General features: G+C 39.5%; 1 protein-coding gene across 4 annotated transcripts; it reads left to right on the top strand.

Moving 5' to 3' along the window:
• The first annotated feature begins 5801 nt into the window (after positions 1-5801).
• Positions 5802-11716, top strand: TPRKB (TP53RK binding protein). 4 transcript variants are annotated; one of them, XM_011358149.2, is made up of 5 exons: positions 5802-5904; positions 8179-8338; positions 9263-9385; positions 10747-10923; positions 11454-11716. In XM_011358149.2, the coding sequence occupies exons 2-5, from the start codon at positions 8198-8200 to the stop codon at positions 11538-11540; spliced, it is 528 nt and encodes a 175-aa protein (XP_011356451.1). In that variant the 5' UTR covers positions 5802-5904; positions 8179-8197; the 3' UTR covers positions 11541-11716. The 4 variants fall into 4 exon arrangements, with proteins under 4 accessions (XP_011356451.1, XP_011356449.1, XP_011356448.1 ...); XM_011358147.2 differs by lacking the exon at positions 5802-5904 and adding an exon at positions 5926-6091; XM_011358146.2 differs by lacking the exon at positions 5802-5904 and adding an exon at positions 6098-6438.
• Positions 11717-12754: the final 1038 nt, after the last annotated feature.

Below are 12754 nucleotides of genomic sequence, written 5' to 3' on the forward strand. Positions count from 1 at the left end.
TGAATTTCCAATTTGTGATATTATCTATTGACTTCCTCCTGTGGAACATGAGGATTTAGCTTTTTAACAGTGTCTACCCACGTATGCATTTCTGTTACCTCATCTTTTCAGTGTAATTATTTTCCCAACTTTTGGTTAAATCAATACTCTAAGTTCAAGTTATTTGCTAGGTAAGTATCATTCACCCCTGAGCCATAGTATACCACGATTACGTTTTTCTTATACCTCTTTTTCCCCCTCTTCCTTGCCTCATTTGTTTGCCTCTTTTCTGTGCACCTGTCACTAATTAATCCCCCAGCTCTCTAATACTATTGTAACAGTTCTAACGTGGATAGGAGAAACACATCAGACTTGTTTTTGTTTGAAATCTTTCCAAATGGCATTTTTTCCCAAATACTTCATTGAAAAAAATCTTAGATATTAATATTGCAAGGAAAATATGTCCTGACAAATGATTATCACCACTAACTGTAACAAGTACACATTAAAACCTCAATTTTTTTTTATCATAGTCCTCATCCCTATTTTAAGATTTACAAATACACAATGTCAGTGATGTACATGTTGGAGGAGCGTGTATTTGTGAATTGATTCTTTTTTAATGAATGTATTATTTTTCTCTGAAGTTATCAATTATGTTTAGATTATTCTATTCTTTTTCCCCGTTTTGCTGATGCCTATCTCTCATATTGAAGGTGTTACTGAAATATCTGGAGACTTTTACCCATTTTTCTGTACTTAGGATTGAGGCATTTAAGGCAGATGGAAGCCCTGGTTGTGTTGTGGATTTGGAGTAAGGTGGTTAGCTTACTTCGTGTTTACTTTCCCATGCTTTACACACTTGAGTTTTATTTTTCTCCATTGTGACCATTACCATCTCTGATAATTATATTGTTCTCTCTCATGTACCATTTGTCATATCTCCCATTTTCTTCTGAGTTTTTCTTCTGTAAAAATTCCTTTACTGTCATTTTGAATAGGGAGTAGAGATATAGGTATGAGTTCAACCCAGTCAATGTAATGAGACTGTAAATAAGTCAATAAAATTGGGTTTGGGGTTTACCCTCAGTCTGGTAATCTTAATTTTTATGCATCATGTCCTGGGAGTATATGCCATTGAATACCCTAAGTCATGATTTGATCTTAGAGGATCAACCACAAACACTTCTACTATAGAGGGAGACCCCATCCAGAGTCTTCTCTGAACCACCTTTCTAATGTACTTCTAAAAACTGCCCCCAAATTATGTCCTGAAAACAAGTTCATTCATATTATTCCTCTCTTGGAAATCTTGAGTGGCTATTGGCTTTCAGAATCCACTTCTGACTCCTTGTCGAGGTTTTCTGTGATCTGACTCCCAGCTGACTTTTCAAAGTTTCTGTCCTGTCCCACTCCATTTATCAGTGTGCCAGCCATTTTTTGAGTATGTTATGTTGCACACATTTCTGCCACCATGTTTTTCTCTTACAGGTTGTTGCTTGGCTGTAATAGCTCTCCTGTGGTCTCTGTGAGCAAATCATTCTCATTTTCGAAGCCCCATTCCCTCAGTAAAACCTTTTTCCCAACTCTATTCCCCTACTGATTATTTTTCTTTACGGTACCTACTTTCAGCATTTAGCATTGATTTAATTTATATCTCCTGTTATATGAAACAGATTCTAAGCCCGGTCTCACATGTCTTCAACCCTCTCTTTCATGATTGTGCCATCTGTCACCTAGACCACACTCTTCTTTATTGCCTTGCCAGCAAACCTTATTGTGCTCTCTAAGCTGACCAGAGCCCAGGTTAAACTGGGCCTGCATGGTTGTCATGACACCCCCAGCAAGCCGTCTCTCTGCTCAGTCATCCCTCCATTTTAGGTTTGGAGGAAATGCCTCAGGATCTGAGTGAGATGATGATCAGAAGTGTGGAAGAGTTAGCTCCCACAGCCGACTTGATAAATGGAACACAAAAGACAGGAGTTGTTTGGCAGGTAAATTCCCCCTCCTGTTTCCTATAGACCTCTCAGGAATGGTTTTTCCTTTTAAGTCCAGAAAAGTCCAGCCTGCTGAGTGAACAATCATGCCAACCAGTGTGTCTTTCTGGCTCATTATGAAGTCGGCCAGTGAGGAAATCCATTACCTTACATTGCTTTGCATCTTTCCTTGCTTCACTTTCCTTTTTCCAAACCCCTCAAATAAAACACCAGCCCTTTATTCCTTGCCTTAGGCTCTGCTTTCTAGAGGACCTAGGTAAGACAGTCAAGTATTTGTTAATCTGGCAGAGTCGTTTTAGTTGGTCAACCATGCATATAAGAGTGGGAAGTATCAGAGTTCTTCTACCGATTTGACATTGAGGTCCTACAAATATTTATACCTTTTAGGAATTGAGAAATGTCAATTACATCCAAGGTAACAGTTTTTCAAGAAGTACAGGTTTCATTTTGCAGGTTATTTTCACATGACATGGGAACAGATTTTGAAGTCTGGGTGTCTTCCAGGATCCACTTGTTCAGATAACACTACCAAGGTTAGATTCATTTTAACAGATGGTAACAGTTATGCATATTTATGCAAGCCTGTATATTACAGAAGAGAACAAGGTTGATTTTATGAAAGTTCTCAGTTAACACTTCATTAAATCAGATCTTTTGAACTAATTTTATGATGCATAATGATCTCTCTTCTGCAACTTTAGGTAGAGATCATTTTAACCTCTGAGATGACTTTAAAAAACAGTAAAACTCATTCTTTTTTTAGTGTATAGTTCTATGAGTTTTGACAGATACATTCAGTTTTATAACTATAATTGAGTACAGTTTCATCACTCCCGAAAATTCCCTCATGTCACTTTGCAACCTACTACTCCCAACAACCCTACACTCTGGCAACCACTGATATGTTTTCAGTCCCTGTAGTTTTGCCTTTTTTGGAATGTCATGTAAGTGGAATCATACAGTATATAACTTTGTGAATGTGACTTCTTTCATTCATTGTAATGCTTTTGAGAGTCATCTATGTCACTGAGTGATCTATAGTTAATTCCTTTTTCATTAGTCAGTATTCTGTTATATGGATCTACCACAATTTGTTTATCCTTCTGCCAGGCAAAGGATTAGGTTATTTCCACTTTTTGACTCTTGAACAAAGATGCTAAAAATATCGTGTAAAGGTTTTTATGAGCATATGTTTTCCTTTAGAGCGGGATTGCTGCTTTGGAGTGTGTTCGATTTTATAAGAAACTGCCAGAGTACAATTTTACATCCCTGCCAACAAGGTAGAGGAGTTCCAGTTACTCATATTCTCACCAGCACAGTATTGTCAGTTTTTTCTTTTATTCTTGTTGTTCTAATACAGATGTAGTGTTGTCTCATTGTGATTTTTAAAACAGCTTTAGAAATATAATTAACACACATTACATTATACATTTTTTAAAGTGTACAATTTGATACATTTGACGTGAAACCATTACAAGATAAAACATACCTATTACCCCAAAGTTTCCATGTGCCCCTTTGTAATTCCCCTTTTCCACTCCAGGCTCTTTAACCAAGCTACCACTGATCTGCTTTCTGCCACTATAGTTTTATATAAATGGCATCATACAGCATGTACTATTTTTATGTCTTTTTTTCATTCCCCGTAATTATTTTAAGATTCACCCGTTATTATATGTAGCAGTAGTTGATTTATTGCACAGTTGCAGTATAATCCTTTGGACAAACGTTTTCATTTCTCAAGGGTAAATACCAAGGAGTGAAATTTCTGGGTATGGTACATATATTTTATAAATAACTTTTGATTATTAAATTATATGTAATTTGCCAAGAAACTGCCAAAGTCTTTTCTAAAGTGGTTTTATGTTTTCTTGAGACCAACAATACTTGAGGATTTCAGTTGTTCCACATGTTGGACAACACTTGATATTCTCAGTCTTTTAAATTTTAGTCATCACATGGGTGTTTGAGTAGTCATCTCATTTCATTTTCAATTTGCATACCTCTGATGGTTAATGACGTTGAGCATCTGTTCATGTTTTTGTTGACCTTTTATATATCGATTGTGGCGTGTCTGTTTAAATATGTCTCCCATTCTTAATTAGGTTGTTTCTCTTGTGTTTGAGTTGTAGGACTTCTTTACAGAATCTGGATACCAGTCTTTTATCAGGATAAATAATTTTCTCCCATATATATTCCCATTGTGTTCAAGCCACACGCTTCTCTTTGCTATCCCGAAAACAGGCTAAGGCCTTATTATGTGTCTCAGAGCCTTTGAACTCTCTTTGTTGCCCGGAATGCTGATTTCCCATATACACACAGCTTGCTTCCGGACCTCCTCTAGTCACTGTTCACATGGCCCTGTTTGGTGAGATATTTCTTAACCATTCTATTAAAAATAGTAATACACTCACTTCTGGACTTTCTCCCATTTATTTTTTCCTCCATAGCACAAATGCACACAACAGCTGTATTTGTTGTTTACCTGTCTTCCAGTGTAAAGGAAGGCAGCTGTGCTCACCCCTATAAACCAACGCATTCCTGTGTAAAGGAAAGTATTGACTAAGATGAGCCCCAACCTATAAAGAACATGGAAAATATTCTCTACAGCTTATTCAGGGGATTACCTCCTCTCAGCGATGACAAACCAAATTCCAGAGCCTGGTAGATGAAGAGAGGTTGACTTTATTAATGTAGTCATTGATCTCTTAAGTACTCAGGGCAAATCGCCAAGCATGGTGGGATATACGAGATCCTCCCTAAATGAACTCTAGGAAAGCAAAAAGGTAGCTTGAGCCCCACTAATTGAGGAGAGGAGGATTCTGAAAAATGCAAAGGAAAAGGCTTGCAGAAATGACTGACTCAGCTGGTTAAAGCCAATTCCTAACTGCCCTCTCCCCCTTCCAGGACTCTCAGCTAACATGCTTTCCCATAGCTACCTCCCCCACCTCAAGGACTCTCCAGCTCACACCTGTTGATTCATGGCTTGCCAGCCAACTAATGTCCTTATTTCAGTAGCTGTGTAGGAATAACAAACTATAAAACTGCCTGTTATGTTACAATTGGGGCTCAGCCTTTGGATAGCATTCTGCTGAGCAGGTGCTGGTATTAATAAGTGCTTCCTGCTTATAGCCTCGGTGTGGAGTCTCTCTGTTTGAGAATCCTGTAACAGTGCTGATAAGCCAATGTCGCAAGATAAACGACCTGTAAAAACAGTGGCCTGAAAATTCCTCCCCCCAACACCTCCCACCGGAAGCTCCCCATTCTATCCTGAGTCATGAAGCACACGTGAAACCTTAAGGGAATCACGCGCCCCTTGCATGGACACTGCATTGGTAAATAAACTGTAATAAATCGAACCAACGGGAGCTCCTGCACGGTGGTGGTAACTCCACGCACTCCGCCGGCCAATAAAGTCTCCTTCCTCTAACACGGTTGTCTGAGAGTCGAATTTCCTCTGAGGGGTGTCGCTTCCTGCAACACCAATTGCCCTGGGGAAAAAAAAAAAAAACTTGAATGTCATCTAGCGGAGACAAATGTATGTAGAGCACACGTTGACCAAGATTTTGCACAGGAAAAAAGTAAAGACGTCGCGTCCAAGGCCTAGTACCGGTGAGAGTCAAGGCCGAGACTGGCACCTAGACTCCACCCCGCATCCTTTCCGCACAGCGCAACCGCCAGAAGTGATGATCTGAGGCTCTGGCTCTCACTCGCGTCGGTTCACAGGACTCAGTGCTGAGGAAGTAGGGCTCTGGGAAGGGCGGGCGGGAGGGAAGGCGGCCCGGAACCTTTTGCGGCGACCGGGAAGACCTTGCGGCCTCGGAGTGGGGGTGGGAGCGGGTAAGGGCGGTGCTGCGACCAAGCTTCCGGAAGTGGAGGGCTTTGTTTCCGAGGGGAAGATATTCCCAGACGAACGCGGGAGGCGGCGGTGAGTCCTCCCAGCGCAGGAGGTGGCTCGGCAGTGTTGGGAAGAAGCGGCTGGCGGTGGGAGAGCGGGAGGGCCAATACCGGCCATCTGTAACCCGTTTTTTTTTTTTTGAGTCACGCTTGGGGTTCCCTCCGCCGTTGTTTATCGAGCCTTCCCAGGGCCAGGCCCTAGGAATCCAGCACGGAAGGTATAGACTCAGTCTCTCCCCTCAAGGTTTCTACAGCTTGGTGAGGCTGCATAAAACAGCTCAGCTCCCGAATCACTGAAGTTGTGACAAGGGCTAAGAAGGAGCTCGTAGAAGAGAGACCCAGCCCCGGGGCTCTGAGCGCTCTGGGAAATGGACTCCGAACAGCGAGTTGAAGGGAGGGAGGAATTGAGTGAGTGGAACTACGTGTCCGAGAGGACAGAGTTGGGGAGAAAGCTTGGTGACGAAGCTGAGGCCACTGCGGCGAAAGAGCGCAGTCGGGGGAGAGGTGCACTTGGCAGCAGAAGAGGGAGGAAGGGCCCTGGTCATAGAATCTGGAACGCTTTGAGGTAAAGTTGGGGCCTTATCAGAAGAGTAGCGGAAGGACAAGATTTGGTTTACGGTTTTGAAAGGATCACTTTGCCGGGTAGTGGTTGTACGATAGAAGGGCAGGAATTGTGAGGCGATCACTCCTAGGTGGCCCCAGCAGTACATGAGAGATGGTGGCCTAGGGCGGCGGCAGTGGGTAGTGGAGAGAAGTGGACAGGTCAAAATGTTGTTTAATCCCGTATCTTTCTGGGTTAGATACGGGATTTGAGGTGATTCTAAATGTGCGGACTGAGTGAGTGAATTATAGAAAACAAGACTATTTTGATGTGTCCTTTTCCTCCTAGTGTGAAGTCAAAAACCAGAAATTTTTTTTCCTCCCTGATTATATATACTCATTACATGCTGTGTGCTCCCTGTGGAAAACTCAGAACATGCACACAAACATTTTTTATAGAGAACAGTAAAAATTACCTATAACACCGTTACCCAAGATGGTCCTATTTTGCTGTGTTTCTTAAAGGTTTTGTTTTCTGCGTACACGTTTTGGTATAATTGGGTATATATTTGTTATATCTTTCTGCATTATTTTCCATTGGACATTATCATGACAATAAAGATTGAACTGCTGTATGCCAGGACATCATTGACAGATATTTTTTTCCTGATTGTAGCAGAAAGTCAAATGTAATTCCACCAAGCCAGGGATAACTTTTGGTGAATTTTCCTTTTAATGTTTTTTTCTTTGTGTGCACCTTTTTGGAAACCTCACAGTTTATGCCACATTTTATGTTTTGTTTTCCAATCAGATGTGTTTACTTAATGTTATTTATTGCCATTTTCGCGTGTCTTTAACTACTTCAGGATTTCAGTTTTTAATGACTGTTTAGTCAGAACCAGTCCCCCTGTTATTAGATAAAACAAGTTTTCAGCTTTTTACTGTTAGGATGATGAGAGGGACATCTTATTAATATAAATTCTCAGGTTTCCAATTTGTTCCTTGAGGACAAGTCCTAGAAATGGAACCTACTAGATAAAAAGTTAAAAGGAACGTATCAAATTGCCTCACCCAAACATCTCAGTAAGACTTTGATCGAAATTGTTTCAGAGATCACATTTTTGCAATACTTTGTTTTTCTACCCAAAGATATAGTTATGTCTTTTTAGTTATTCAAGTTGTCTCTTATTTGTGTTTTATATCTTTTCTTGTAAAACATGTCTAAGAAACGGCCTGTATTGTTGATTATTTAATAATTATACCTACTCTGCTTAAATTGCAAATGTGAATGAAATCTTTGAGTCACATGTCTTTCCTGTAAAATTATTTTCTCCTTAATATATGACTCGGTTCTGCTAAAATATAAATAAAAGAGTGAGATCAGAAAGGTAGAAGGATAAGCTGGAGTGAGATTTTATTAATTCCATATGTAACCGGTAGTCTGAAGAGTTCCAGGTATCCTGCTCCTAGTTGGGTTGGGGAAGCAGCCCTTGCTATGCATCTGAGTTTACCTCATCTGTACAATTGGGAACCAGCCAGCAACCTCGATCCTTTCCCAGGAATGACTAACGAAGCAAGGAACAGCTCATCAGGATTAGAAAGATAACATCTCATGAGGATGCTTTTGGAGTTGATTTTAGTTTAACAATTCTATCATTAAAGCTTTTAAAATGTACTTGTTAGCAAAGGTATTTGTTTGTTAATGAATTACAATGTTAACTTGTAAATAATAATGTTAACTTGTGTTTTTGGTTTTATGCAATAGAATCCTGCTTATCTATGAAATGCAGTTAACACAACAGCTAGACCTATTTCCCGAATGCAAGGTGACCCTTCTGTTATTTAAAGATGTAAAAAATGCTGGAGTCTTGAGAAAAAAGGCCATGGAAGGCGCCATCGTTGGATCGTTAATTAACCCTACAATGGTAAGTACAAGTGAGAATGAGTGAGCCGTATGGGGCATTTAAGAATATGTTAATTTTCCATGATGTTATAGGTTACCCTAAAATGGTCATCTTTGGGGAAAATGTTCTTGTCCAAGCTTTGGAGTGGAGTCAGATTTGTCCAGCCTGAATTTAACAGTGAATAGCAGCTGAAATGCCAGGCGCTGCCCTAGGAGACCAGGAATGTTGTAGTCTGGCTCTGACATAATGGCAGATGCCTGGATCTCCATCTTATCTGAATGAGAAAATCTCTGCACAGCAGGCATTGCATAGTAGTGAAAAGCACACACTGTGGAATCACATTGCCAGGACTTGATGCCAGTTCTGCCATTCGTTATGACTTTGAGCAGGTAGTAGCCAGCCTTTATAGAGCGTTCGCTGTGTTCCTGGCTTTACATATACTTACATTGTTCTCAGTGCCTTACATATGCTGCTAACTCACTTCACAACAACTCTGTGAAGTAAATACTACGATCACCTGCATCTAACAGATAAAACACTAGGGAATTTGCCCAAGTTCCCTTGGTGGTAAGTGACAGAGCTGGGATTCCAACCCAGACATTCTTTGCCTTGGTGTCCTCATCTACTGCATGTGCTTAATAATATGGTTTCATAGAGTAGTTTAGGAATTAAGACAGGTATGAAATGTTTAGAATATGGCCTTTGCCATACAATGAGCCCTCAATAAATGTTATTTTTAAAACTTTTACTATTTGTTTTTTGCAGCTTTAAAAATCTGTGATTTTCTGAACACCCAGGCCCTTGAGATAGCAACTTTGAAAATATAGTCCATGGGAACTGTGATAAAGTGCAACAGCCTGACATTAGAGTTACTGGGAGATAGGGCATGCACCTTCAGAGTGCTCCAGAATCTCTGTGCGTAATTCTTTTTGTTCTCCTTGGTAGATCATCGATCCATTTCAGGTAGTTGTGGCAGCAAACAAAGCAGTTCACCTCTACAAACTGGGAAAAATGAAGACGAGAACTCTATACACTGAAGTTATTTTCAACCTTTCCCCAAATAACCATGTAATTACTCTGAATTTTGCTTACTTTATTTCTGTTGACCTTGTCCTGATAACATGTGTTCCCCAGTGTTGGGTCAGAGGCTAAATTCCGGTAAACCTAGTGTAAATGGCAACCAAAATGATAAATGAAGAGAGCTCTGGACAGAGAATTAAGGTTTAGCACTGCCTCTTACTAGACAAAGAAGATTTGGAATTTCTTCGCATATAAGTAAACAAAAGTTTGGCTAAGTGAGGATAGTTTATCTGTCCCTCCTGGCTACATGGGATCAGGAAAATCCCTCTAAAAGATAACTAAATCTAAATGATGAAACGTTAGGTATGGATATTTGTGTGTCATCATACACATCTTTTATTCTCCTTGTTAAGTCCTTGAGGAAGAATCCATGTCTTCTCCATATAACACAAGGCTGTGTGGTACCTAGAACAGCCTTGAACACAACATGCTCATTCACATACCCAGTACATAAGAAGAGTTTGTGGTTTGAACTTCTGATAGTAATGAAAGTTACTGAACTGAAGACATTCCACATGTGGCATGTAAAAAAAAAAAAGAGATTTTACTGATGAAGTTGTAGTGTTATTACTATTAATAATACATCCATGTCCTAATATGAAGAGAAAAATCAGGAAACCTGTGGCATGGTTTAAAATACAGATGTTTGAACAATTTATAAAATGCATGGTAACAGAGTTCCCCAGTACCTGGAGGAAAAAATTACCTGATAATTTTTGTTTCTTTGAGATTGTTTGAAATAATTCCAGAAACTATTCAATTCAGTAAACAGCTGTTGAGCTTGTCACCTGTTCCAGTTACAGTTCTAGGAGCAGAAGAAACAATATGTTCCAGAGGAAGGCAGATGAACAGACAGAAGTTCAGATGCCCTGAGATAAATGATATAATGGGGATAATAATTCAAATCTGTGGGAACAGCAAAGAACAATGCAGTCTGTGAGGAAGAAGTTACAATGGGGAGTGCCGTTTGAACTGGACCTTGAAAGATGAGGGCACTCCAGGCAGAGGACCGAGTATAAGTACAGGCAAAGAATTTGAAATGAGATACTTAGTCCAGACTGGTTAGAGGGCAGGAGTGGATGACTGAGGTTTCACTTGGGGCCAGAAGGAGTGGGTGTTTGTGTGCCATGCCAAGAGGTCTGGGCTCGATTCCATGGGAATAAGGTGCACCTTTGAGCAGAGAGTTCTAGAGGCAGAACTGGTAGATGTTGAGAAGGGATTATTAAAGAGAAAAAGTATAGACAGAGAGAACTCTTAGGATATGGAAATAACCTGAGCCGGGAGGAAGGCAGGTGGGGAGATGCTTCAGATACAGAAACTACTGGTTCATTGTCTTTATTTTTCCTTAGATTTCAGAAGCTTTGAAAACATTTGGTACCTCAGCAAATGACACTTCAATTCTAATTGTTTACATTGAAGATGGAGAAAAACAAGTAGATCAAGAAGACTTGCTATCCCAGATAGAAGGTCATCAAGTTTCTCTGGAAAATCTTCCTGAAATAACAAATGTTACAGAAGTTAGAAAGGTTTGTGAATACACATTTGTAGAGGGCGTGTGGTAGATTACATGAAGGACAGTACCCATGCCGTTCGCTGTTGATCAGCAGTGCTTCTATTTTTTTTTTTTTTTGAACTTTTAAGAAAAGTTAAAAGAACAAAAATTACTTGAAAAAGAGTTATAGATGCAAACAACTGGAAGATACAGGCTTATATAACATATAGGTAGAAACTTTGTTGATGAAAGCATTCTCTGTGAAAGAATAGATAAATATCAACCTTACATAGTACATCTCTAATAGTAAATTGAGTATGAAGTTAATGTGTAGATGTATGTTTTTAAAACTGGTACAAATTTGGTTTTTATGTTTAGAGAGTTACCACCATAACGGCAATTTGACATAAGTGATGAATTGCCACCTACTTTGCATATTTTCATTCCATTTGTAATTTCATACTATTGTCCCAATAAAAGTAATTTCACTTCTACATGTTTGTGTAATGAAAATTAGTAGTTCATAACTATCCGCATGTCATAATTTGTCTTTTATTTTTACAGGTATATAAAGTATCTTCACCAGAAGAAAGTATTGGGACATTATTGGATGGTGTCATTTGTAGAATGTCAACAAAAGATGTTTTATGAAATGAGAGAAATATAATTTTCTGCATTTATAAAAAACATTGATTTTCCTTTTATGTTAAAATCATTTGTATTTGTATATGTTCATTGTAGAAAAATTTAAAGCGCATTGATATAACAAAGGGAAAAAACCGACTTCTACCTCTTAATATTTTAAAAGTTTGCCACTGTTACAATTATTTGTTACTGTCTTCTATTTTCTATTTCTATTCAAATATATTTTATTTTTCTATAATTGGGATAGTAATTGCAAACATTTATTGGCTATCTACAGTGTAGTAGGTTTTTGCCTTACTGATTTTATGTCCACCAGCTCGTATCCCTGCCCTTACTTCTGAGTACTCCAGCATTTCCTTTTCAAGCCTCTTGTTTCTAAGTGTTCTACAACATTAATTTCATTGTCCTAACACTTTATGTGGTAGATGCTGTTATTACTCCCATTTTACACACAGCCACTAACAGATCATAGTAACTTGCCTGAGGCCCTATGCTAGTGTAAAATGTTTTATAAATAATTTGGATTTGCTCACTTTTTATATTTTGCTTGTATCAGTCAAGGTAGAGTAGATCAGAGGTCAGCAAACTTTTCTGTGAAGGGCCAGATAGTAAATTTTTTTGGCTTTGCAGGCCATCTGGTCTCTGTCACATCGACTCACCTATTGCTTTTCTAGTGCAGAAGCATCTACAGACAGTACATAGCAATGAGTGTGGCTATTTCCATTAAAATTTTATGTGCAGATATAAGTAGTGGGCAGGACTTGACTCAAGGGCCATGGTTCGTGGACTTCTGGGTTAGGTTAGGCTGCAGTTCTGGTCTCTAAAGCTCACCGGTTCACATGAGAAATATCTGTTTCTTGCTCATTTAGCTAGTGTGAATCGGTAGGAAGACTCACTGCAGTGACTCAGGAACCCAGTCTGCTGTAGGCTTCATCTCGACATGTGCTCTGTGGATTACTGCGCAGCTAAAAGGAACACTCCGAATTATAAGGTGGCTCATAAAGCTTCTATGTGGAAATGACAGATACCGCTTATCTCTGGTTTCACTGTCCAAAGCCGGTCATGTGGCCCTGCCAACTTCAAAAAGGGTAGAGAAGTGTGATCCTGCCTCTTGCTGGAAAGTGGAGAGGTAGGGATGCTTAGGGAACAAACGCGTGATTTCCCTCACGATCATAAAGTACAAAAGCGCACAGCTAACGTTTCCTGTGTGTATCGTGCTA

The sequence above is a fragment of the Pteropus vampyrus genome, unplaced genomic scaffold, assembly GCF_000151845.1.
Source record: "Pteropus vampyrus isolate Shadow unplaced genomic scaffold, Pvam_2.0 Scaffold37, whole genome shotgun sequence".
Taxonomy (NCBI): Eukaryota; Metazoa; Chordata; class Mammalia; order Chiroptera; family Pteropodidae; genus Pteropus; species Pteropus vampyrus.

Excerpts from the sequence above, each read along its gene's own strand:
- TPRKB (XM_011358146.2), top strand. The coding sequence starts at position 6,242 with ATGGACTCCGAACAGCGAGTTGAAGGGAGGGAGGAATTGAGTGAGTGG. Across the intron at positions 8,339-9,262 it reads CGTTAATTAACCCTACAATG|ATCATCGATCCATTTCAGGT; the intron begins GTAAGTACAAGT and ends TCTCCTTGGTAG. Across the intron at positions 9,386-10,746 it reads ACCTTTCCCCAAATAACCAT|ATTTCAGAAGCTTTGAAAAC; the intron begins GTAATTACTCTG and ends ATTTTTCCTTAG.